Source organism: Pelodiscus sinensis, chromosome 2 (assembly GCF_052426305.1).
Source record: "Pelodiscus sinensis isolate ZL-2025 chromosome 2, ASM5242630v1, whole genome shotgun sequence".
NCBI classification, from domain to species: Eukaryota; Metazoa; Chordata; order Testudines; family Trionychidae; genus Pelodiscus; species Pelodiscus sinensis.
The window spans coordinates 195,842,002-195,869,271 of NC_143053.1; the positions used below are offsets into that span (position 1 = coordinate 195,842,002).

General features: G+C 41.6%; 1 protein-coding gene across 7 annotated transcripts in view; it reads left to right on the plus strand.

Annotated features, from left to right (window-relative positions):
• The window catches only part of TBC1D5 (TBC1 domain family member 5), a 525,247-nt gene that overhangs the window by 465,755 nt on the left and 32,222 nt on the right, over window positions 1-27,270 (plus strand). For all 7 annotated transcript variants that reach the window (XM_089776643.1, XM_075922103.2, XM_075922104.2 and 4 more), the window contains one exon: window positions 16,616-16,715. In XM_089776643.1, the coding sequence (XP_089632769.1) occupies window positions 16,616-16,715 (100 nt within the window). The remainder of the gene's footprint in view (window positions 1-16,615; window positions 16,716-27,270) is intronic.

Genomic DNA, 27,270 nt, shown 5'->3' on the forward strand with positions numbered 1-27,270 from the left:
CCCAGTGTCTTACCTCCACTCAAAGATGCAGGAAGTTCCTCTTCCATTCTTTGTCTCCAGGAAGGATCTTTTTGCCATGATATATAATTTTTCAGTCTCTCCTTGATGCTTCCTTGGTAAAGAAGATTTTTCTGAGAACAGGACCCTACCCAGACGATTGTATTGTGGGAGAAAACACAGCAGTGTAGCAGACTCTTAAGACCAGACAGGATTCTGCTGGCGGGTCACTTGTGCTGTATTGCACCATTTCCCCCACTCTACAGCAATGTGGCGCACAGGCTTTAAGCAGCTGGGGGCACAGATTCAGCAGTGCAGCAATGGGAGCCAGCTTTTCAGAACCTCTAAGCCAGGGGTCCTTAGCCACTTGGTGCTCCAGGCCAAAGTAAAACATGGTGACAAGGGTTGTCTACAGCAGTAGTAATGTGGTAGGGAAGCCTTAACTTGTTTGAAACTGAAATTCAGCAGTAGGCCCTGGCATTTTGGAAACAATATGCCAGAGGTCCTTGGATTTCTTGCGTCTGCCATCTTCCTCCTTTCTTTCTCTGACTGAAGTGAAATTTCATGTCCAGAAGCTGCTAAATCAGAGGGTTAGGAAAAACCCACAGACCAAGATACATGATTCCTTCCCAACTGCTGTAGTAACCTGGTATTTTTGATGTGGTTGTTCTAGTAAGGGCATTAGCCAGTCCTTGTTATGGTTGGTATCTTGACCCCTGTGAATCCTGGCAGTCCTGCAGTCAGACATGACTTTTGTTTGGAAACAAAAACAACAGGTTAAAAAAACTACTCCCATGGCTGATGTTCTCCATATTTGGTACTAATTTCCATTATAGCAAGGCAGTCCATGGTTTCATGCACTAATCCCAGTGTACCTCTGAACTCTAGAATTTTTTTGTGATGATCATAACCAGAAATCAGATTATTTTCTGCATCATTATGGGATCTGACATAATCCCACTCAATTCAAAGCAGCAGGTTATCCTAGGAAGCTCATCAGAACGAACAGCTTTCTGAAATTATAGCAGCTAGAAAGGTGGTTCTCTTCCTAAAATTTCCCTCCACAATTGGTTGCGACTTATAGGGCTGTGGTAGCATGCTGGATCAAGAAAGCAGAGGTAAGACTCTTGAACTTAGAAGACTTACCAGGCATTGCCCTGCTCCAGGGCAGCCAGGGCTGTGAGGCCTACCTACTGGCTTGTCCAACGAGATGGCCCAGGGCGGTGGGGGCCATGCTGCCTGCACACTGGCTTCTCTCAGGAGCCAACCCAAGGTGGAGGGACTGTGCAGGCTGGCTGGTGGATGCTATCCAGGGGCTGCCTGGGATTGACAGGGCTGAGCACCATGGTGGCCCAGGGACAGTCCAAGGAGGCAGGGGCTGTATGGCAGCCAGCAGCTGCTTCACGGGGTAAGACAGGGTGACAGAGGCCATGTTGCCATCCAGAGGTTGCTTCCCAGAGCTGGAGCTCTTGCTGCCCCCCGTGGTTGTTCATGGGTATAACTATCCCTGCTCTCACATCCCCCCCTTCTCCATTGCATTCTAGGCACATCCATTATCCTGGCACAACCAAACCATTACTGTGCTTTAAGTTATGATAAAAGGAAGCTGCATGCTAAATTTGGTGGTCCTAGCTCTTACTGTTAGGGAGGAGTCCTTGAACAAACATACTCACAGAGGGACAGACACACAAACTCTTTAAAATAGATGATAGAATATGGGAGGAATTCTTTTTCCTGGAGCGGAAAGTTTTCCAAGCCCTCATAAAGAACAGTCCTTACTCTAAGGCTAAGTCTAGACTATTGGAGGTATCCTGCAGAAACCCCGCCACATCCAGGGAACGCGCTCTTTTGGGGAGCCCTGTATACCTCATTTCATGAGGCATAAGGGCTCTGCTGAAAGGAGGCTTTTCTGCCATTTGGGCCGTAAACGGGCCGAAATGGCGGAAAAATCCCTTCCGGAAAAAAAGCGGAAAAAGCTATCCAAAATGCAGAGCTTTTTCTGCAAACTCACCGCAGTCTAGACCTAGCCTGAGACACTCAGGGTATGTCTACACTTGCAGCCTGTTTCGGAATAGGGCTGCAAATGTAGGCATTCGCAATTGCAAATCAAGCCCGAGATTTAAATATCCCGCGCTTGATTTGCATCTTCCCGACCGAGCGCCATTTTTTGAAATTTACAAGCCCGGAATAACTACCCGTGGCAGTGTACGGGCGTTCGAAATAAAGCCTTATTTCAAACTACCTGTTAAACCTCATTGCAGGAGGAATAACAGGTAGTTCAAAATAGGGCTTTCTTGCAATTCCGAATGCCTACATTTGCAGCCCTATTCCAAAATAGGCTGTAAGTGTAGTCATACCCTCACAGTGTATGGCATTTAAGGATTAAAACCACATATATAGGAGAAAAACAGTAGTCTGTTGGTTAGTCATTCAATAGGATGATATTGAATGAGAACTAACTCATTAGGTCCATAAACAATTAATGGAAAAGTAGTGGCCTTAGAAGCCCATGGTCTCAGACTCACTCTCAGTTCAGCATCCTTGAAACTCCTGATTAGTGGAAAATTCTGTTTTAGGATCCCCTCAAACGTTCACCCCTTACAGCACATTGAACCCAAGATGTTTTACTTTCTAGTGCATGAATATTCAGGAAAGCTGACAAACTTTCTGCTCAGTTTTATAAGCTGTCTTTAAATTTGGGCATTTCAACGGTTCTGCAAACATGAACCTGGTGGGGCTCTAGGAAAGAAGGTTCCCCTGTATCTCACAGCCAGGGATGTATCACAGTTCCTTCTAGATGGGTTCTTGATTGGGTCTGAGCAGGGGAACCGACAGGATTGCTGGGTCCCTGGGAAATGTGGGGGTGCTGGCTCCATCTTCCCAGAAAGGGCAGGGCCTTGGGCAGAGAGGGTGGATCTGGGGCACCTGGCTCTGTGGGCAGTTGCCCACTTTATCCCCTCCTCCTCCATTGACTAGTCGGTCTGAATCATACCTTACTGAATCACCAAGACTCAGTGTTAGGAGCATTGTTCCCTCTAAGCTGTGGGGCAGCACAGCTTCACAGGTGATTAATCAGTCCTGTCCAGTAAGTCAGCCCCAAGCACAGAGCCCTGAGCCTCTGACTGGGCAGGGCTAATTAATCACCTGTGAAGCTGTGCTGCCCCACAGCTTAGAGGGAACACTGGTTTGGTAGGAGATGTGTTCCTTGTAGTATATTTCTTCCATGTCTAGCCCTTCTTTTGCAGTAACCTTTTACTTTCCACAACTTTCAAGTTGTGTCTCTTCAAAATCTGTCTGGAATCTTTATGTGCATCTTTTCTCTGTCGAGGTGACTCTTAGACCTGCAGCAGAATTCTCTAGTTTTCACTTGAATTAGTCTCTTTTTTAATTTGCCTTCCTTGAGTTCTAAGCCCTGCCAGTACAGGCAGTCCCTGGGTTACATGGATCCGACTTACATCGGATCCCTACTTACAAACGGGGTGAGGCAACCCTGCACTAGCTGCTTTTCCCCCTAGCAGACCAGGGAGACGCGAAGCTAGCGCCCCACCCAGCAGACCAGGGAGACGCGGAGCAGCTTTTCTCAGCAGACACCTCAGCTTGAGAATAAAGGACTGAGGGAAGTGAGGTGTGGGAGAATAAAACTGAGCTCTGGAGAAATGTTTGGCTAGAGTTTCCCCTACAATATGTACCAGTTCCGACTTGCATACAAATTCAACTTAAGAACAAACCTACAGTCCCTATCTTGTATGTAACCCGGGGACTGCCTGTACCAGGAAAATTAGTTTAATGCTTTAGCTGTGATTAGACATTAAAATTCTGTTGATGCCAGGCTCATGCTTGAAGAAAATATTAGTACAAGTTGCCAAAGAAATGGTGCAAATCATTCACCATTTCCAGTTGAATAAAGTTAGGAATTTGTCAGTCCTCCTACAGATTTATTTACAAATTTTACTTCCCTTCCCCTTCTGTGAGGAATCATTTATTCAAGGACTTAGCTATTTCCTGGCAGGACAACATAGTACTTAATTCAAATAATTTTACTGCATGGCTGCTCAATTTCAGTATATTCCTTTTATCTGTTACTTTAAAATAAATGTGTTGTCTTTGTCTAATATGATTTTGGACAAATGGCTCCATAGTTTCATTCTTTATGTTTTTTTCATTAAAACTCTTCATACGATGGAGAAAGGAGAAAGAATAAAAAGCAAAAAATCCAGACAAACACAATCCTCAGATAAGAGACTTTTGCTCTTGATTCAAATTTCTTCATATTATAAGTTTCCCTCCTATTGTGGGGATTTGTTTTGCTGCTGACTACAACCGACATGTAAAATATCACAGAGCAGCAGTGAAAGGTAAAGCTCACTTACCAAGCTATAATTTTTCATTCTCTGCATTGGGCTCATGTTACTTCACGGCCCTTCACCCGAGGTGTCATTCATTTTTGCATCAGATTTCAGTTAATGTTGCAAACTTTCCCTTTTTCTCTTGCAGAACTTTCCTGCACAGAGAAAGAGGAATGGGGTTTCCTCACATTGAAATCTGTCTTTATTTCTTTATTTCCTTTTTGTTGTTGTTGATGTTTAATAAATTAACAAGATACAAAAGATGAAGTATGCTGTCTGGAAAAAGCTTATCTTTCATTATTAAATATCAGAAGTTATGGCTTGTCGTCTTAGCACAGGCAATTGGCTGGGGAAGCAATTCGTTTTCTGAGCAGCTCCAACTCCTAGCCGTACATTGTGAAGCCAAATATGTTTTAAAAGAAAAAAGAAGATTCTTCCTGCTTGGAAAATGAGCAGGAATAAGATGATAATGGAACATGTACCATCATGTACCATCATCATGTACAATCTTGAGAAAATTTATGATTAGTTAAGAAATATTTACCCTTTTTTTAATATAATAAACCAAACTAGTTCAGCCATTTTCAAAATCAAAGAAAAAGTAGGAACAAAAACACTTTCCCTGTGATTTCCTGAGAAAAGCAGTCATGCATTAGTCATAGACATTAGAAATGTGGATTTTGGCATGAGGCAATCCCTAGTTCAGAGTTGTGCCTTTTGTTGGTCTCTTGATAATTGGTTGTGACTTGTCAAAGTCATAAAGTTTTTTAAAGCACTTTGTGCATGTACACAGCAATCTTTTAATTGTTTGCCAATGTTCTATTGGTTCTGCTGCACATAGGTACATAGCTTTGGAAAGTTTATATGCAGTGCTGTGTCTATGATTTATGGTGTACAGAGGAGGAGCATCCTAGTGCTCCAAAATCATGTGTGTTCTCAGGATGCTCATCTTGGGAATTTAATGGGAATTGACCACCTCGTTCATTTGAAAATACAGCCAAATATCCTGGGTAGATAAGAGTCCGGACTCTCTTAGCAGCACTTCATTATCTCAGAAATTCTTTAGGTGCTGCCATTTTTTTAAGCCTGTGTTACTGTACTACTGTGTCTGATATTTCTTCTGCTCTGTCAGTATTTGAAGCCAGATTATAGTCTGGTTAGGACTTTTAAGCAAATAAAAAACATTAATTGTTATAAATCAAGCAATTAAAAATCATGAATAATTGTGTAATTAATCACACAATTAACAATAGAGTACCATTTAAATATTTTAGATTTTTTCCCTTTTCAAATGTATTGATTTCAGTTAAAACACAAAATAGAAAGTGTACAGTGCTCATTTTATTTAAATTACAAATGTTTGCACTTAAAGAAACAAAAGAAATAACATTTCTCCGTTCACCTAATGCAAGTATTATAGTGCAATTTCTTTATCAGGAAAGTAGAATGTAGAAATTTGTAGAATTCTACAAAAGTAGAACTGTGTGTAAAAATAACTGCATTCAAAAATAATATAAACTTTAGCTTCCACAAATCTGCTCAGTCCTATTTCTTGTTCAGTCAGTTGCTCAGACAGACAAGCTTGTTTACAATGACAGGAGATAATGCTGCCTGTTTCCTGTTCAAAATGTCTGAAAGTGACAACAGGTGTTCACATGGCACTGTTGTAGTCAAAGTTGTAGGATATATACTTGCCAAGTGCACTAAGTACCCTTTGTGATTCAACCACCATTCCAGATGACAAGTGTCCATGCCGATGATGAGTTCTCAATAACAGTACAAAGCAGTGCAGACAAGGTGTGTTCATTTCATCATCTGAATCAGCTGCCACCACAAGAAGGTTTATTTCCTTTTTTGGTGGTTCAGGTTCTGTAATTTCCACATTGGAGTATTGCTCTTTTAAGACTTATCTTAAAAGACTTATCCCTTTCAAATTTGGGAAGGCAGTTCCAATTCTTAAACCTTGGGTTGAGTGTTGTCACTATCTTTAAAAATCTCACATTGGTAATTTCTTTCTCTTTTGTCAAATCTGCAAAAGTGTTCTTAAACATTTGCTGAGTCATCATCCAAGACAACTATAACCTATAATACGTGGTACAGCACATTTTAAATAGAGCCGGAAACATACAGTCACAAATTTAATTTTTTAATGTGTTATTGGCATTGGTATCGTCCTCTGGAATGGTAGCCAAAGCACAAAGGGGTATACAAACGTTTAGCATATGTGACGCATAATTACCTTGCAATGTTAGCTAAAAAAGTCACATGTAAACACCTGTTCTCACTTTCTGATGACAAAAAAGTGGTCAGCATTATGCCCTACAAATGTAAACAAACTTGTTTGTCTTAGCAATTGGCTGAACAAGACATAGGACTGAGTAAACTTGTAGGCTATTAAGTTTTGCATTGTTTTGTTTTTGAATACAGTTATGAACATAAGAACAGCCGTACTGGGTCAGACCAAAGGTCCATCTAGTCCAGTAGCCTGTCTGCCGACAGTGGCCAGCACTAGGTGCCGCAGAGAGGGTGGACGGAAGACAATGATGAAGCGATTTGTCTCCTGCCATCCTTCTCCAGCCTGACAAGCAGAGGCCAGGGACACCACTTCTATCTCCTGGCTTATAGCCTTTTATGGACCTAACCTCCATGAAATTATCTAGCTTATCTTTAAACTCTGTTATAGTCCTAGCCTTCACAGCCTCCTCTGGCAAGGAGTTCCACAGGTTGACTACACACTGTGTGAAGAAGAACTTTCTTTTATTAGTTCTAAACCTTTTACCCATTAATTTCATTTGGTGTCCTCTAGTTCTTCTATTATGGGAACTAATAAATAACTTTTCTTTATCTGCCCTCTCCACACCACTCATGATTTTATATACCTCTATCATATCCCCCCAGTCTCCTCTTTTCTAAACTGAAAAGTCCCAGTCGCTTTAACCTCTCTTCATATGAGACCCATTCCAAACCCCTAATCATTTTAGTTGCCCTTTTCTGAACCCTTTGCAAGGCCAAAATATCTTTTTTGAGGTGAGGAGACCACATCTATACACAGTATTCAAGATGTGGGCGTACCATAGTTTTATACCGGGGCAGTAAGATATTCTGTGTCTTATTTTCTATCCCTTTCTTAATAATTCCTAGCATCCTATTTGCCTTTTTGACCGCTGCTGCACACTGTGTGGAAGTTTTCAGAGAACTATCCACGATAACTCCAAGATCTCTTTCCTGATTTGTCATAGCCAAATTAGCCCCCATCATACTGTACGTATAGTTGGGGTTATTTTTCCCGATGTGCATTACTTTACACTTATCCACATTCAATTTCATTTGCCATTTTGTTGCCCAATCACTCAGCTTGGTGAGATCTTTTTGGAGTCCCTCACAGTCTGCTTCTGTCTTGACTATCCTAAACAGTTTGGTATCATCCGCAAACTTTACCACTTCACTGCTTACCCCTTTCTCCAGATCATTTATGAATAAGTTCTTCTACATGCCTCACAATTTTATTCTTTACTATTGTTTCGACTAATTTGCCCATATGCAGCAATAAAAAAAATCTCTACTTGGAAATTGCACTTTCACAATGAAGATGTATTACAGTATTTGCGTGAAGTGATTTGAAAAATATTTTCATAATTTTACAATGCAAATATTTCTAATTAAAAATAATATAAAGTGATCATGGTACACTTTGTATTCTATGTTGTAGTTGAAATCAATATGTCTAGAAATGTAGAAAACCATCCAAAATACAGGCAGTCCCCGACTTACACGGATCCGACTTATGTCGGATCCGCAGTTACGAACGGGGCTGCCCCGGAGTACACGGACTGCGGGACCTCGCGGTCCTGCCGCCCGTGTACTCTGGGGCTTTCTCTGCGTCTCCCTGGTCTGCAGACCAGGAAGACGCAGAGCAAAGCCGCGGAGGGGCTCGGGCAGCGGGGCAGCTGCCCCGCTGCGCAACCTCTTCCCCCCCCCCGCGCGGTTTTGCAAAGCTGCGGGGAAGCCGGCAGCGGGGCAGTCCAGGCGCGTCTGGGCTGCCTCGCTGCCCGAGCCCCCCCGCAGCTTTGCAAAGCCGCGGGGGAGGGGCGGCTCAGGCAACCCAGGCGCGCCTGGGCTGCTCCGCTGCCGGCTTCCCCGCGGCTTTGCAAAGCCGTGGGGGAAGCCGGCAGCGGGACAGCCCAGACGCCCCGCGGCTGTCCCGCTGCCGGCGTCCTCAGTGGCTTTGCTCCCCGTCTCCTTGGTCTGCTGGTCTCCAGCAGACCAGGGAGACTGGGAGCAAAGCCGCGGAGGACCCAGGCGGCGGGACCGCGGTGCGTCTCGGTCCGCCGCCCGTGTCTTCCTCGTCTGCTGGGGTGGGGGGGGGGCGCAGCTAGTATGCTCCCCTCCCCCCCAGCAGACTAGGCTTTTCTCCGGACGCCTGTGGCAGAGCAGCTGGGGTGCTGCCAGTTGGTCCCGCAGCGCCGCTCTGGGCGCTACTGGTCCAACCCAGCAGCACCCCAGCTGCTCTGGTCCTGATTCAGCCGCTGCTGGTCAGTTTCAGCAGCGGCTGAATCAGGACGCCTGGGGCAGAGCAGCTGGGGTGCTGCTGGGTTGGTCCAGTAGTGCCGAGTAGCGGCGCTACTGGAGCAACCCAGCAGCACCCCAGCTGCTCTGCCCCAGGTGTCCTGATTTAGCCGCTGCTGAAAATGACCAGCGCTGACTACAGGAAGCCCGAGGCAGAGTTGCTCTGCCCCGGGCTTCGTGGAATCAGCTGCTGATCAGTTTCAGCAGCAGCTGACTTGGGGACGCTTGGGGTTCTTAAGTTGATTCTGTATGTAAGTCAGAACTGGTGGTCAGTTTCAGCAGCGGCTGAATCTGGACGCCAGTTCCGACTTACATACAGATTCAACTTAAGAACAAACCTACAGTCCCCAACTTAAGAACAAACCTACGTAACCCGGGGACTGCCTGTATTTAAAAATTTTCAATTTGTATCTGGTAGGTTTTGAGTTAATCACTTGAGTTAACTGCAATTATCTAACAGCCCTAATTCTGTTTAATAATTTCCCATCAGTTTCTCACTTCCTTGAGAATTTGAGCGGAACCGTAGTGGGTCTGCCACTTGTTACCTTGTAATATCTTAATTTATCTGTCACGAGGTATGGCATTATTTCAATCCATTTGAACTCTTCCTCCTCCTTTAGAAAATGTATACCTGTTTCTGGCATATGTTCCCAGTCCTCCCCTGAGACTACACGGAACCAAATAATTTAATACTTTTTGCACAGTCAGGAATATATCTGTTTTATATTAGTTGTTGAGAGTTGTACTGGTGTTTCCTCTGTTCTTCCGTGCATATTTGAACTTTCTTATTCTTGACAGCCCCCACCTTCCAACCAACAATGAGTTTGGGACCTTAATTTTCACTTTTTCCCCACTTTTCTAATAAAGATGGGTTAATTTCTGGATATCTTGAGGTTTTGAAAGGGACAGTGCTACCATAAAACAGAAATTCTGTCCAGCAGGTTAGTAGGTCAAAATGGTAGCCAAGGCAGTGGAAACAAAATCAACTCCAAAACATGCTTCTGCTGCTCTTGCAATCCCCACCTTCCATCAGATATCAAGGACCCCTACTCCTCTTGTTTCCTTTCCCTAGCTGACAGTTAGCCACCATACCCTTAAAGGCCCATATCCAGCTAATCATTGAAGCTTCTTTCAGTGAGTAGCCCCATTAACTTCTAATGACTAAGGTAGTCGGTGGTATAATTACTCAGAAAACTATTGTGGTTGGCTAACTAGTTTAACTTGGGCTAATTTAGCAAAATAACAGACAGCTTATTCCGACTTCTGTAAATCTCATTCTATGAAGAAAAATAGTTATTTTGGAATAGGGGCAGTGTAGATGTTCTACTTTTGCTATTTCAAAATAGCCCCTCACTGGGGCCATTCTAAGTTATTCCTCGTGGGGCTCTAAATCGACATAGCACATCTATATTAGAGAAGCCTGCCTTGGATTAATTTAGGTTTCCCTGCAGTGTAGACGTGCTATTTCAAAATAAGATACGTTGGAATAATTATTCTGGAATAGCTTATTCTGAATATATAGTATGATGAGCTTTCAAGCGTAAGACCCACTTCATCAGAAGAGTTGGAGTGGAAATAATGGAATCCAAGATATATATATAACAGCAGAAGTAGTACCTGTAGGAGCCATGTTAACAAGGCTAATTAAGTGTGCTGGTTGTGTCCCAGTCATAACTTTTGAAGTGAAAATATGAATGTTAAAAGCAGGGGAAATTGGCTTTGTATTTAACCAGTTAATGCCTTTATTCAAGCTCAGGGCAACAGTGAAATTTGTAGATAGATTCCAGTTCTGCAGTCTCTCTCTCTAATTGGATGGTGAAATTCCTTTTTAGAAGAATGGCTGCTTTTAAATCCATAATTAAGTGATCAGGTAGTTTAAAATGTTCCCCTACCAGTTTGTGTTATCATTTCTGATGTCTGATTTGTGTCCATTTATCCTTTGTTGCAGAGACTATCTGGTTTGGCCAATACACATGGCATAGGGGCATTGCTAGCACTTGATGGCATATATCACAGAGGATGTGCAGTTGTATGATCCCCTGATGTTATGGCTTAGAGGTTAGGTCCTGTAATATTGTCACTTGTATAAAGAATTAGAACAAACACAGGGTAGTTATTTTCACTTTCATGATTCTTCATTGCCCTAACCCATTCTACCTATCTCATTCATTCACTATCAAGATGTCAGCTCCTGCCTCCAGGGCAGCTCCACTACCAACTTGTTAAATTTTCAAACAAGCATCTTCATGCTTTCTCTCATACTGCCCCCACACATTTGAGATAAGTCATCTGAGAGCATCCACAGCACTAACTCATTATGCTCCCTAAATTTCCCTTTTTCATGATACCTACAAAAAACATGGCCACGATTAAGCTGCTGGTGTCCTACCACTAATTACTATACTGACCAGTCCTTGCACTTATTGTATTGTCTGTCTGTCTGATGTCTGTTGTGCTGCAGTGGGATTAAAAGCTCTCTGGGACATGAATGATGTTTTTGTTTTAGGTATGCACAGTGCAGTCCAGGTCTATGACTGTGTCTCTGAGGTGCTTTGGGAGTATAAATAATAATGATTCCATGTTTATTTTAAAATTCCATTTTATATTATTCATCAGTGGGAAGTAATGGTTTTAAATGTCAGCATGTGTTGTGGGCAAGCATGCTGCTGGCATGAAATATAAAGATTCCTGGGGTATCAAACAGCATAAACTCGTCATGGGTTCATCTGTTATATGTTGGCTTGCTTAAGTCAGAAGCAGAATTGAAATAGACTATTGCGACAGAATGGAAACATTAGGTGCTATTTTCTATCCAAGCTAAGTCTGTGTAAAGAAAATAAGTGGAAGAACGTAGTATGTTCATTTGTCTGAACTGAGTCAAAGTTATAATAGGCAGATGAAAAATGACACTGATACCCTAAATACACACGCTCTGGTTTGTTTTGTGAATAAGCATCTATACATGCAAAAAGACCTTCTAGTGATTTTTGTAGTTGTAAGCTCCCTGTTTCAAACTTTATTTTTCTCCTTTAATATACTTTTAATGTTCCAATATTGATAGGATTGAATTCTGTATTTTGTCATGCCATTTTGATCAGATCTAAGAAGGCACTTGCTTAAATTAATGTAAGTATCTACTTGCATTATTTTTCAAGGACTGTGGCATAAATAACTTTATATGAGCCAGATTAAGTAGTTTCTTCATTGATGTATGTAATATTTTTTTTATTGCTGCTAAGTCTCTGAATCATTCCGCCTTAATGCAGATGGACTCTTTCCATGGTAAATGTTCTGAGCAATGAGTAAACTGCTGCATAGCATAAAGAATGTGAAATCCAAGAAACCATATCAACCTTTTACAAATTCATTCAGCTTTATTTATTAAAATAATTCTGTCCATATCTTTGTTAATCTGTCTCAATAAATTATCACAGCATTTACTTTTCTTTAGTGCCTGAAAAATATTTTGTTTTCCCTTCAGTTTAAACATGTAAACATAACACAGAAAACACTAAATATAGTTGCGCTCTTCATTTCTCGGACAAGAAAAGTTAAGGTTATATGATAACATAAAGGAGAGGGCTGTCAGCCCTATTTGTTCTGCATTTGTATACATTTCTTTGAAGCCTTGACAGTTTGGTATTTAGATATTTATGCAGAAGCACAAAACACGTATTGTGAAAAGACTGATTTATTTTTAATTGTTAAAAAAAAAAAATCTTTGTGAAAGTGACATCAACTAAAATCTTTTTTTCTTGAGATCCTGGACCTTATATACTTCATAATACCAGAGGCCTTGAACATAGATTCTTCTGTCTTAATGCAGCTCACAAAGCAATGAGCTGTGAAAAATTAGGATCACAATGTCATGATCATAAAAATGTTTATAATCTGTGCATAAGGGTATTTGAATGAATTCAATTAGGGTCACAACTCTGTGCTTTCCTGAATTTCATGAACCTTTCTGAGATACAGACTGTAGATATCACTGATTTTATATGAACCTTTCAATCAGGAGGAAAAATCTAAAATATACTTTCCAGTGGCATCCTTCTGTTGGTGGGAAAAGTGAAAGAAGGGGAGAAAGAATGAAGGGGAATAGAGAGTCGCAGGAGCAAAAAAAAAAAAAAATTAATAGTAGAGAAAATGAAGCAAAATTAAGGAAAGAAATGAGAGGGGTCATAAGCAAAATGTGAATTGGTGTTCATGGTGAAAGGGGACTCTTCAAATGTAAAAGAATGTGTGAATACAGACACAAGGAAAGAAAAATGAGAAACACAAAGAAGTGAATCCCCTCTGTAGGGTTTAGCCTTACTCAAAGAGAGAATGGTTTGGAAAATAATATGTAGAAATAGTACAAAAATGCTCCGCTTGTAGTGAGAAATTTAAGTCCATTTTATGTTATCAGTGGAATATGAACCAGTACTATCTATCAGCTGTAAAGCCACCTTCTTCTTCTTCATATTTAAGTCAAAGTGTTGCTGACGATCTTTAAGTTCTCAATGGTTTGGAACCATGAGTGTATGGAAAGTTTTTGCTGAGAGTTTCTGGGACTGAATTTTCCAGAATTTGTTATAGGGTTCTGAGAGGTGGGCGGGACGGGACATTTTTCATCGTTAAGTTTCGTTTGTCCTTTTCTCCCATGCCAGGCACAATGGTTTGATTTAGCTGTTTGATTTGTTTCTCCTTCTCACAACATAATTCACATTACTTGACTGACAGCAGTGGTTTGGAAAAATGTGGTAATTTCGTTTAGTGATATAAAACGTTGAAAAAAAGGTCTAAATGCAGTAGTTATTCAGGAAATATTTTAAAACTAGTTAAATTTTCTCACACTACCAGATTTCTTTCCTGTGGTCAAGTGATCAACGTCACAGTTATGGCTGAATAACTTTGAACTCCTTTTCACCTCTCCCTTCCCCTTCTGTTCCCCTCTTCCTTCATTCTGATTGGCTAGCAGTTCAGACCCAAAAGAATTACAGAGATTCATGTCTTGGTTTTCATTTATATGTATGTAAGTATTTCCTAGTTTTACACTGTGTAGTTTCACAGATAAATTCCTTTGTGGCATCATGCACAGTCATTATGTGTGATTCCAGAAGGGTGCATGTGAGAGCTAGAGCTGCACAACACATTTTAGCACTTATAGTACAAGTTACAATTCCTGATGAAACTCCTTTCACATTTTTTAGATTTTATAGCCTATCACACAGTGGTATCTGGTTGCTCTTTTGTCGATAAAAAATTATCTTTGTATGGAGCCTCATTTTTCCTTTTCTTTGCTGTGCCTTTTCTTACTTACCATGTGTATGTTTTGTTGATTTTACTCTATTCCTTGTGATCTGATTTAGGGTCAGGAAAATTCTCCTGTTGCTTGCATACCATTTTAGATAACTGTTGCTTTATTTGTTCATTCTCGGTCTTGGGATAGTGTGTAACACAAAAATCAGATTCAATGATGGTTTGGCTATTCAACAATTGAAATGATATCCATGAATTACCAGGCATGTTCTCAGAAATGTGTGCATGCAAAAGCTAACATTATAGGAATATAGAGCAGCAATCTGACAGAAAAATTCATATAATGCAGTGTGAACTAGAATCAAGAGAGCTGATACAACTTTGTGTCATATTATCAGTATAAGGATTTGTTATAAATACTGAAAAGGAAGAAAAATATATTTAGTTGCAATTTCCATTTTGAAGTTTGCAAGGCATTAAAATATTCATGTTTCCAAGGTTAAAGCAAGAATGTTAGATAGCCATTGTAGGTTTTTGATTATTCTTTAGTATTATAACCAATCTCAGCTAGGAAATTAACTGATACTTAGTAAAACTGGAGTTTCATTTTACTGTTTAAGTACTCACAGCTGCACCAGGCATGCTTTTCAAAACAATTTATTCTGATTTTGATTCATAAATATGAAGAAAGAGAGAGGTGTGGGAAATGCAGAACTAGTTATTACCAGTACTGTAGTTCAATTTCCATGTCCAGTCCCACAGGAAAGACATTGATATGTGCATCTTTGTTTAAATTATTAATGCTGCTTGATTTGTTTGAATGTGTTGATTGTATTTGAGTTTATAGTAAAATTATCAAATCTAGTCTCCTTCCCCAAGCCAGCAGATAAGTATCAAAAGCAGCAACAGGAAATAAAGTAGATTTATTAATTGTAGTCAGTGAAAGATGTAGGTGCTAGCAAGGTCATTGATTACTAAATTTTATTAATATAATTATAACAGTTAACACTGTCAAGGATTTCAAACTTTGAACCTGACTTATTTTTCAACAATTTTTTATGACGTGGCATTATTTAAAAAAACAAAAAACAAAAAAAACAAAGGTATGAGCCTGAGAGAGTTGTAGGTGAGTCCAAAAAAAGAGGGTTGTTTACAGGTCTTTCTTGCAAAATGCTAACTTAAACCTATACTTTCTTTTAAATAGGTGGAGGCAGATACAGCTAATCTGAGTTCCAGGTTTCCTTCTCTTTGCTTGGCCCTGGCTCTCAGTTTTCTGATAATCATTAATTTAGGATTAATTATGCAGCCAAATCAAGGTTGTTTTATCCTTCTACATTGATGTTTTCCTGTTAATATTTAATTCACAGTCTGAGGGCCAATAACCTCTGCAAAGAAAGATTGTAATACATTTGTAAGCCTCCCAATGTGAAAGAAGAGGAGCTCAAAAATTACCTTCTTTTGAATATTCTATACTGTAAATAAAAAACAAACCTTGTTTGAACAGGAAGAATTATTAAACTTTGGAACAACTTGTCTGCAGGCATAGTGGATCTTCCATCATATGTTATATTTAAATCAAGACTGAAAGACTTTCTAGACCAAATGTTCTAGCTCAAACAGAACTTACATGCCTGATGCAGGAATTACTAGGTGAGGTACACCAGCCTTGCCTATCCTAGCTAACAGCCATCGATGGACCTATCCTCCATGAACTTACCTAGTTCTTTTTTGAACCCCATTAATCTTGGCCTTCACACCATCCTCTGCAGAGTTCCAGAGTAGCTGTTCTACAGTACAAATGTTTTAAAAGTCCTCAGATATTACAAAAAAAATTGTGGAGTTGAAGTTGATCTATCATGGAAATACAGAGGGGTTTGGGTTTTTTTTTTTTTTTCAAATAAAGCATGGTTAGGTAAATAAAAGGAATGCCAAATATATGATAAATAAGCATGTTTTAGCCTACACTAAGTATTCAGAATGGCTGAGCTGAAAGGTCAGTGTTTTGATGGAATATGGTGAAATTTCTTGGGAGGTTATAGTACTGATGTCTCAAATATGTGGCACTATCCACAGTGTGAATTTCTATTATTTCTGTAGGTTCATGACCTGTCTCTTGTGTAGGTTCATGACCTGTCTCTTGTTTGCATAGGCCAAAATACGTACTGTATTTATCCAGAAACATACCCTATTATCTCAGTCGGTGAAATGTAACCATTAACTTTTCATGAAACACTGTACAGAAACTGACATTTTGTGGTTTGATGCATTAAAGACAGACAAAAGAAAAAGAAGTCAGAATTATTCCATTTCACCTACAATAAAGAAACCTAACTCTATTGTTTACAAGACTTAGTCCTAGGCAAAAATGATCTCATAACTAGTGGAATATTCTAAACATTTTAGGGGTATTGCTTATCAATTTTATTGTGTATTAGGTTTGTTAAAGCTTATCCTTTCAATTGTAGGAGGAAGAATTGGAGACTCAGATTTCATTTCTCCAAGGACAACTAAATGACCTAGAGGCCATGTGCAAATACTGTGCAAAAATGATGAACACACATCTTGGTAAGTGAAGTACCCAAGACAATTAATGGTAGTCTTGGTTTAACTTTTTTCCATGTTTGCATACCTGGAACTAAAGTAATAGTTTCTAACCGTCATATCTTTTTATTTTTTCTTAACTGTCGTCCTTTTAAATAAGGTCACTTTTAAGCCTATTGATTAAAGTAAGGATGAAAAGCAGACATATTGGGACAGATGGCCTTTTCTTGTTTTTGGATTTCTTGTATTCTAAAGGACACCACAAAACTCAGCTCAATTTACAAGTCGATGTACAGGTCAGCTGTTACACAGTAATCCATGGTACATTAAAAGTATGTTTGTAGAAAATCTATAAATTTTCATCAGCTGCAATGGAGTAGTAATTACTTTCATTACATAAAAAATTTTTGTCGCTCTACTTACTTCAGGCTGGTTTCTAGTCTCCTGCCACTCCTGGGTCTTACATTAGCAGCAAAAGACATGAATTAACAAAGGAGCCTAGTGTATTAGGAGAGGAATCAACAATGGAAGTTATTGGACTAACATATTACCAAGGCAAATTGAGGAATAAAACGTGCAAAGGTGCCCAAGATTAGTGCATATAGATGCAAGAAACATTGTTCTCCTAAAATTGTATTAATCCAAGCATCAAGACTTGCCCTATTCATCCATACATCAGTGTAAAAACTGGCAGTATTGCAGTTCTCCTTAAGCTCTTCCAGCTATATCCTTTTTGGTTGCAGTTAGGCCAGACAACCTTCACTTGGACCTTCAAGTTATCATCTCTGGCTCTGCTTTGCCTATGGTTTCCAGTCCATGATACCTGGTAATATTCCAGGTAACTTCTAAACAACGCTGCCCATCTTTTTGCTGCTCCAGACTATAGTCATAGAGAGCAAGGCTGCTTCTTGACACACACTCTGTTGGTCACATTGCTTAGTTCCAGTCCAGTAAACCTAAGTCTAGTGAGCCATATTTTTGACCACTCAAGATGCTGAATTTATATTAGGGCCTTTTTGGTGTATTTTGCCTTAAAGGCATGCTTCAATATTCTAAACATCTCGTTTTCTCCAAGTCAATTTTGGAGCAGTTAGTTTGTACTTTATAAGCTCTTCAAAGCTTTGGAGTTTGGTTCAATGTAACATGGCTTTGAGCATCAGTTCTTGATAGTTTTCTGGGTCTTTCTCTTGCTTCTTCCCCCTCCCCCTCCCCCCCCCCCTTCCCCAGTTTCTCTTTTAGGATGTAGTTCTTTCCTGAAAACCAGAGAGAAGTTGGAAGGATGGTCAGCTGCCTCTTGAAGTTTGGATGTAAGAGGAAGTTATGCTGCAGGAATTTAATCTGATATTTTAGGTCTATCTGAAAATGTCATTTGGACCCAACTGAACTTTGAGGGAGAACACCTGAAAAGCCAGCTACTGGAGCCATCCCATGGGATTCCAGTAAGCCCAGCTAGAACCCAGTCTTGAAAGATTTGTCCTCGAGTGAAAGTGTGAGCCATATCATTTAGTATTGATGCCAGTCAATGAAAATGGTCCCAGTTTCCATCTCTGCTCAGCAGTTTCTCCAGTTTTCTTGAAGAAATCTGTATTGTTGTCTTTGAAGCCAAATGTTCCAGTGCACACTAAGGCCTGGCTTACCTTTTTTCCTATGAGCTGGAGCTTAGTACCACCAACAGGGTATCATGCCCACAAAACTATTGAGCACAGGAGACAGCGACTAAGAACCAGGCAGTCATCACACCACTACCAAAGCCTGCAATTCAGGTTCTTCCAAGGTCCCACTGGCAGAACTTGGAGACTAGAGGTGCACATTTACAGTACTACTGTATTTCTTCTGGAACCTTGCTCAGCCAGCTGGAAAGAACACGTGTCATTTTTGGTTCATGATTCAACAAACCTGGCACCAATGCTAGTAGGAGACTTTGAAACTGAGGAAGCACAGATTGTCATTTATGACAGCTAGGCATACCAAGTGTTAAGTCTCTTGCCTTTATCTCTATTGGGATGGAATCTCATGATTCTTCCACTCTTAAACCAGGACCCTGTGTATACCCCAAACCCTTGTCATTCTGCAGATCCAAGTGGGTCCAGGCACCTTTTTAACCTCCGTTCTTGAACCTGTAATACTGACCACCCATCCCCCCTCATTTTTATTTGGTACTTGGAAGAAATTGTATGCATGTCTATCTTATTTAAAGTACTCACCATCCATAACGTTAAGCTGGGCAGGATTATCTTCTTCAGATACCCCTATGGGTGTCTGTGCCTGTCTCTTTTTGTCTGGTTCTCCTTCTGCTCTCCCAAGTATGTTCTTCTAAAACCCTTCAGCCTCCTTTGTTTTCTAAGAAGACCTCTGGTCAGATAAGTTCATAGGCTGTCCTGAGTGGTTATAGGAACAGTGTAATCAGATTTAATATTTCTGGGTTTATGCCTTAAAAACCCTCAAGAGGAAGCTGTTGTACAACTATCTTGAGACATCTCAGTTATGCCTGGCCTGTCCCAGTTAGCATCCTATTGGGAAGCAAATGTTTTAGAGGGGGAGCCGTGTTAGCCTATAAAAATAGAAAAAACTTAAAAAAAAAAACAAATAGTCCTGAGCAACTTAAAGACTAGCAAAGAAATGTAGATGGTGTCATGAGCTTCTGTGGGCACAACCCACTTCTTCAGAAGAATAGAGTTAAGGGGTCTATGTTGCAAATAAACAGCAGAGAAAGAGAGGGGATGAGGAGGGAAAGAGAGAGAAAAAAATGGAAATTAGAGCAATGGTGAGCAAAAGGGCCTCCACGGGTTGGATCAGGCCCACCAAGCAGGTTGATCTGGCCCACAGAGGTCCTGCTGCTCCCCCACCCCCAGGTCATTCAGGGCCTAGGGACAGGGGAGCACTCAGCACTTAGTCAGCCCTGGCAGTTGACTCTTAAGTGCCCTGCACTGGAGGGCAGGGAGTGAGAGACTTCATGCTCCCCCTGCCTGCAGGCCCTGATTGACCAGGGGACACTGGGGGGGGAGGTGGGGGAAATGCACAAAGTTTCCTCTCACTGCCAGGGGCACAGGCGCCTGAAGGGACCTGACAACTATTCAGAACCGCTGGCTGTTCTCTCTAGGGGGTGCAGGGGCAAAGACTTCACATGCTCCCCCACTCACAGACCAATCAGGGGTGGTCCTGGACCACTTCAAAAATGTATGAAGTACCCCTCAGTCAAAAATTATTGCCCACCCCTGAATTAGAGTGTCCAAGCTAAATGAAGCTGATAGAGTAGATTCTAAGTATTCTTAAGTACCCAGTGCTTGGCTTTTTATGTCATTAGGATGTGAAATTTAGCGGGTAACTGGATGACTGGCTACATTCTATATCCTAATGACATAAAAAAACAAGCACCAGGTACTTAAGAGTACTTAAGAACCCTCTCGATCAACTTCATTTAGTATGGACACTCTAACTGATCATATTTTTTTCCAATTTTTTCCCTTCTCTTTCCCTCCCCATCCCCTCTCTTTCTCTGCTACTTATTTGCAACCTGGACTCCTTAACTCCATTCATCTGAAGAGTTGTGCCTCCGAAAGCTCATGATACCATCAACATTTTTATTTTGTTAGTCTCTAAGGTGCTGCAGGGACTATTCATTGTTTCTGAAGGTTTGGTTTTGTTTTGTTTTACATTGGGAAGCAGTTCATCAAAATATTCATGTAGGAAACACAATGCCAGGAGCAGGTCAAGGTATACCAATAAGCAGGGCTTGACAAACAGCAGCAAAACCTACTCCCAAGCCCCTCACTGTGCATGCGCAAGACCCGCATTGCGCATGCGCGCACCGCTGGTGAACGGGGAGACCGGCTGAAATCTACTCGCCACAGGTGAGTAGATTCAGTGATTTGTCAAGCCTTGCTAATAAGTTATTAAAGAACACAGCTTGATTTGTCACAGTGAGAGCACAATTCTTGACATGGATACTCACATTAAGAGCTTCAGCAGTCATTGTCAGTGCATGATTGGGTAGCATTGACTTGTCCTCTCTCCAGCCAACATAGAATCATAAAACCCTAGAACTGGAAGGGATCTCGAGATCATCAAATCCAGTCCCCTGAATTCACAGCAGGACTGAATACCATCTAGATCAGGAACGAGCAAAGGATCCCACCCTCCAAGCATTTTTCTCCAGCCTGCCTAGCTGGTTAGCAGAGCATGCATACTTACAGATAGCCGGCAGCGTGTCTTCAGCTGCCTCCCCCTCCCCTCTTGCTCTGTCCTGCATCCAAGCTGCTCCCAGGATTCTCCTGCTAGCTGTGCAGACAGGTGTGGAATGGAAGGCAGAAGGGAGTACCTCATCTCTGCAGCGCAGGGTTCAGGAGAGGAAAACACACGGGGGGAGGTAGAAGGAACTGCTCCATGAAACTGAAACATGGATGGTGACTGAGCCATCCCAACCTGGAATCTCAAGTGGTGTGCTGCTTACCAGGAGCTCGCATTCAGGATGTCACTGAGAGGCTTACCAAGCTGATCAAACCTTCAGATCGCTACCCCTTCCTGCTTCTCCACGTAGGAACGAATGATACGGCCAAGAATGACCTTGAGCGTGTTACTGCGGATTATGTAGCGCTGGGAAGAAGGATCCAAGAATTTGGAGCGCAAGTGGTATTCTCGTCCGTCCTCCCTGTTGAAGGGAAAGGACTGGGCAGGGATCGTCGAATTGAGGATGTAAATACGTGGTTGCACAGATGGTGTCGCAGACAGGGCTTTGGTTTCTTAGACCATGGGACTCTGTTCCGAGCACAAGGATTGTTAGGAAGAGATGGGATCCACCTAACGAAGAGAGGAAGGAGCATCTTCGCGGGCAGGCTTGCAAACCTAGTGAGGAGGGCTTTAAACCAGGTTCGTCAGGGGACGGTGACCAAAACCCTGAGGGGAGTGGGAAAGTCGGATACCGGGAAGAAATGCAGAGAGGAAGGGGCAAGAAAGGAGGACCCATGTTTCGAATGGAGAAGATAGGACAATCAACTGGTTACCTGAAGTGTTTGTACACTAATGCGAGAAGCCTGGGCAACAAAGAGGAAGAACTGGAGGCCCTTGCCCAGACCAAGAAATATGATTTAATTGGGATAACAGAGACTTGGTGGGATGACTCGCATGACTGGAGTGCTGTCATGGAAGGGGATAGACTGTTCAGGAACAACAGGCAGGGGAGAAAAGGAGGAGGAGTTGCACTATATGTAAGAGAGCACTACCATTGCTCTGAACTCCAGTATAAAGAGGGAGAAAAACATGTTGAAAGTCTATGGGTTAAGTTTAAAGGAGCAAACAACAGCAGTGATGTTGTGGTTGGTGTCTGCTACAGGCCACCGAATCAGGTGGATGAGGTAGATGAGGCTTTCTTGGGACAACTGAGCAAAGCTTCCAGATCGCAGGCCCTGGTTCTCATGGGGGACTTTAATCACCCTGACATCTGTTGGGAAACCAATACGGCAGTACCCGGGCAATCCAGGAAGTTTTTGGAGAATGTTGGGGATAACTTCTTGACACAAGTGCTGAAGGATCCGACCAGGGGCCATGCGCAGCTTGACCTTCTGCTCACAAACAGGGAGGAACTAATAGGGGAAGTGGAGGTGAGTGACAACCTGGGAAGCAGTGATCATGAGATGGTAGATTTCAGGATCCTGACCAAAGGAAGAAAAGAGAGTAGTAAAATACACACCTTGGACTTCAAAAAAGCAGATTTTGACTCCCTCCGAGATCTGATGGGCAGAATCCCCTGGGATGTTAACATGAAGGGGAAAGGAGTCCAGGACAGCTGGCAGTATTTTAAAGAAGCCTTATTGAAGGCACAGAAAGAAACCATCCCGACGCGTAGCAAGAGAGGCAAACATGGTAGGAGACCGGATTGGCTTACAGGGGAAATTCTTGGTGAATTTAAGCACAAAAAGGAAGCTTACAAAAAGTGGAAACTTGGACAAATGACCAGGGAGGAGTTTAAAGGTATAGCTCGAATGCCGGGGGGTTATCAGGAAGGCAAAAGCGCAAATGGAATTGCAACTGGCTAAGGATGTGAAGGATAACAAGAAAGGTTTCTACAGGCATGTTAGCAAGAAGAAGGTGATCAGAGAGGGTGTGCGGCCCCTAATGGATGAAGGACGGAACCTAGTGACAGATGATGTGGGGAAGCTGAAGTACTCAATGCTTTCTTTGCCTCTGTATTCACGGACAAGGTCGACTCCTGGACTTCTGCGCTAAGTGACACAATATGGGATGAAGATGGACAGCCCATGGTGGGTAAAGAACAGGTTAGGAGCTATTTAGAAAAGCTAAACGTACATAAATCCATGGGTCCGGACTTAGTGCATCCGAGGGTACTGAGGGAATTGGCAAATGTCATTGAGGAGCCTTTGGCTATTATCTTTGAAAAGTCGTGGAGATCGGGAGAAATCCCGGATGATTGAAAAAAGGCAAATGTAGTGCCCATCTTCAAAAAAGGGAATAAGGATGATCCAGGGAACTATAGGCTGGTCAGTCTTACCTCGGTTCCTGGAAAAATCATGGAAGGGATCCTTAAGGAATCCATTTTGAGGCACTTGGAAGAGAGGAAAGTGATTAGGAATAGTCAGCATGGATTCACAAAGGGCAAGTCGTGCCTGACCAATCTGATTAGCTTCTATGATGAGGTAACTGGCTCGGTGGACAGGGGGAAGTCAGTGGATGTGATATAGCTTGACTTTAGCAAGGCTTTTGATACGGTCTCCCTCAATATTCTTGCCAGGAAGTTAAGGGAATGTGGATTGGATGAATGGACAGTAAGATGGATAGAAAGATGGCTAGAAGGCTGGGCCCAGCGGGTAGTGATCAATGGCTCGATGTCAGGATGGCGGTCCGTTTCTAGTGGAGTGCCCCAATGTTCAATTCTAGGACCTGTTTTGTTCAATATCTTTATTAATGATCTGGATGAGGGGATGGATTGCACCCTCAGCAAGTTTGCGGATGACACTAAGCTGGGGGGAGAGGTAGATACGCTTAAGGGCAGAGATAGGGTCCAGAATGACTTAGACAAATTGGAGGATTGGGCCACAAGAAATCTGATGAGGTTCAACAAGGACAAGTGTAGAGTCCTGCACTTGGGACGGAAGAATCCCAAGCATAGTTACAAGCTGGGGACCAACCGGTTAAGTAGTAGTTCTGCAGAAAAGGACCTGGGGGTTACAGTGGATGAGAAGCTGGATATGAGTCAACAGTGTGCCCTTGTAGCCAAGAAGGCTAATGGCATATTAGGTTGCATTAAGAGGAGCATTGCCAGCAGATCCAGAGATGTCATCATTCCCCTTTATTCGGCTTTGGTGAGGCCACATCCGGAGTATTGTATCCAGTTCTGGGCCCCCCACTGCAAAAAGGATGTGGACGCATTGGAGAGGGTCCAGCAGAGGGCACCCAAAATGATTAGGGGGCTGGAGCATATGACTTATGAGGAGAGGCTGAGGGACTTGGGTCTGTTTAGTCTGCAGAAGCAAAGAGTGAGGGGGGATTTGATAGCAGCCTTCAACTTCCTGAAGGGAGGTTCTAAAGAGGATGGAGAGAGGCTTTTCTCAGTAGTGACATGGTAGAACAAGGAGCAATGGTCTCAAGTTGTGGTGGGAGAGATCCAGGTTGGATATTAGGAAAAACTATTTCACTAGTAGGGTGGTGAAGCACTGGAATGGGTTACCCTAGGGAAGTAGTGGAGTCTCCATCCCTAGAGGTGTTTAAGTCTCAGCTTGACAAAGCCCTGTCCGGGTTGATTTAGTTGGAATTGGTCCTGCCTAGGGCGGGGGGCTGGACTTGATGACCTTCTGAGGTCTCTTCCAGTTCTATGATTCTTGGAGTGACTGTCTTAAGAGGCTGTTTCTGAGATTTCAGTGCTTGTGTGTTCTCTCACTCTCACACACACCCATCTCTGCAGAACAGGAAAGGGGAAACACAACAGAACAGGACAGCTTTCTCTGTCTTAAAGACAGCACATGGCTTCTCTTAGAAACTTATTCAGCCACACACACAGTGTCACTGTCACACATGCTGCTACACACATGCAATCTGTGTCACAAAGTCTGTCTCACACAAAGTGTGTGTCTCTCTCATGCTCATATGCTCTCTTTCTCTCTCTTCCTATCTCTTTCTAGCCTCCACCCCTTCAACCTAAGGCCCCATCCCTTCTGGGAGGGCATGTAGCCAACCCGTGACCACAAACCAAAATTCATGTGAATTTTGTGAAAATTATTGCACCTTGCACTCCCCTGATCTAGATCATCCCTGACAGATATTTATCTACCCTGCTCTTAAATATTTCCAGTGATGGAGATTCCACAACTTCCCTAGGCAATTTATTCCAGTACTTTATTTCCCTGAGAGTTAGGAAGTTTTTCCCAACGTCCAAGTTTAAGCCTCTTGCTTCTTGTCCTATTATGATAAGCTGAGTTACTTTTGTGTGAGCTGGGAGACATTCATGAAAACAAGCAATGCTGTTTGAATGGACTTGAATTTACAGTATTATACATTTCATCATAGAACTATGTATTTTTCTCTAGTACAGATTGAATTTCTCTAGTCCGGCATCTTTGGGACCTGACCAGTGCCGAAACAGAGAATTTGTGGGCCATGGGAGGTCAGTATTGTCTAGCAGCATTACCAACATTTCTGCTGCTTACTAGGCTCTGAGAAGACATTTAGTGGTAAATTAGAGCTAAATAACACAGAACACTGAGAACCAGGACAGGTGGCTGTAAACAAACTTTATGGGACTGTGGGGAAACTTTGCCGCACTCATGATAAGTGGATGTCCAGCTAACTAAACTCATACCAGACCACGGGATGTTGCCAGATCTGTGTGTGCCAGATTAGAGAGGTTCAACCTGTAACTATATTACATTTGTCAGTCATTTGTAACAACTATATGCTGTGGCTGTTTATCACTAAATTATCTGTAGAATAGATGTACTGAGTATCAAAAATAAATAGCTGTTTTAATAAATATTTTTCCTTTAAGTTTATTAGTAAACTGATTTATGACCTTTTGAGTATTTTTTTAAACTCTCCTTCTGCTATTGGGATATGTTTATTACCACCCATAACTGTAATAGTTCATTATACAGATTACATATTTTTTCAGTCCAAAAATGCTCAAAACCATTCTTGAATCCTATATTCTACTTTAAGTATTTGAACTTCTTATAATTATCTTTTTAAGAAAATCCACAATTGTACAGAGTATTCTTTTTCTTTTACATAATAGCCCTTTGTAAGAACATAATTTTGTTTTAAAAAAATCTTTTGCACAATTTTTCATACAACCACAAAATAACTCCATATTTTTTTACGTAAAACATGCCAATTTATTGCCATGGGATTGAATAAGAGATTGCCAACATAATAAATTCACTCCATGAGAAATGAAGAAGAAACAGATGGTTAAAATGGCAATTTTTGTTTGTGTATATATACAAAAGCTTTCTCATTAAGAGCTCATCTACTTCTCTTGCTGCACCACAGAATGACGAAATAATTATATGTTTGACATGGCAGCATGGAAATGAATGATGTTCCATGAATGTTAGAACTTAGTAGCATGTGGAGGAGTTAAAAGTTTTTTTGTGTGTGATAAAAAATGAATTGAAATAGGTTTGTGATCCCTAAGATGGTTCAATAAGATAGATGTATAAGAGTTTTTAATCTTGGATTTCCTTTCTCCAGTGTAATACACATGCACATAATCCATGCACATAAGACAATGCATTAGAATGACCATTAACTTCCTAACTAAAGGGTGGCATATGGCACAGCTGCTGAGAAAGTCTAGTGACTCTTTAATGCCTCCAGCTGTCAATTTGAGATTTTTATTAGTGGTTAGGAATGCCCAATAGAAAAGGAGTTCTTGAGTCTCTTCCCGTCTCTACCACAAACATTCTTTGTGGCCTTGAAAAAAGTCTCATAGACTTATAGACTTTAAGGTCAGAAGGGACCATTATAATCATCTAGTCTGACCCCCTGCACAGTGCAGGCCACAAAATCTCACCCACCCCTCCTAGAATAATCTTCTCACCTATATCTCAGATATTGAAGCCTTCAAATACTGTGAAGACCCCAAGATGCAGAGAATCCTCTAGCTGTGATCTGTACCCCATGCTACAGAGGAAGGCGAAAAACCTCCAGGGCCTCTGCCAATCTACCCGGGAGGAAAATTCCTTCCCGACCCCAAATATGGTGATCAGCTAAACCCTGAGCATGTGGGCAAGACTCATCAGCCAGACACCCAGAAAGTTCTCTATAGTAACTCCTATCATCCCTCAGTCATCTAACTCGCTGTGTCTCTGTCAAGTGGAGATACTCATAAGGTTTTATGAAGCTTTATTCATAATATAAATGAAAAAAAAATTGTTAATGCAACCCCTGGTGAAAGGATTTTACTTGCCATTATTTTTATAGCTAGCATTATCACAGCTACGTTTCCCTTGATGTTTCTCTTTACATCTATTGGTTTTCTTTGGGAAATAATATTCTGATCATAGTGTCCTTAATACTATGATAATATTATTTCTAAATTATAAAATGTTTTTCAACATTTTTATGATGA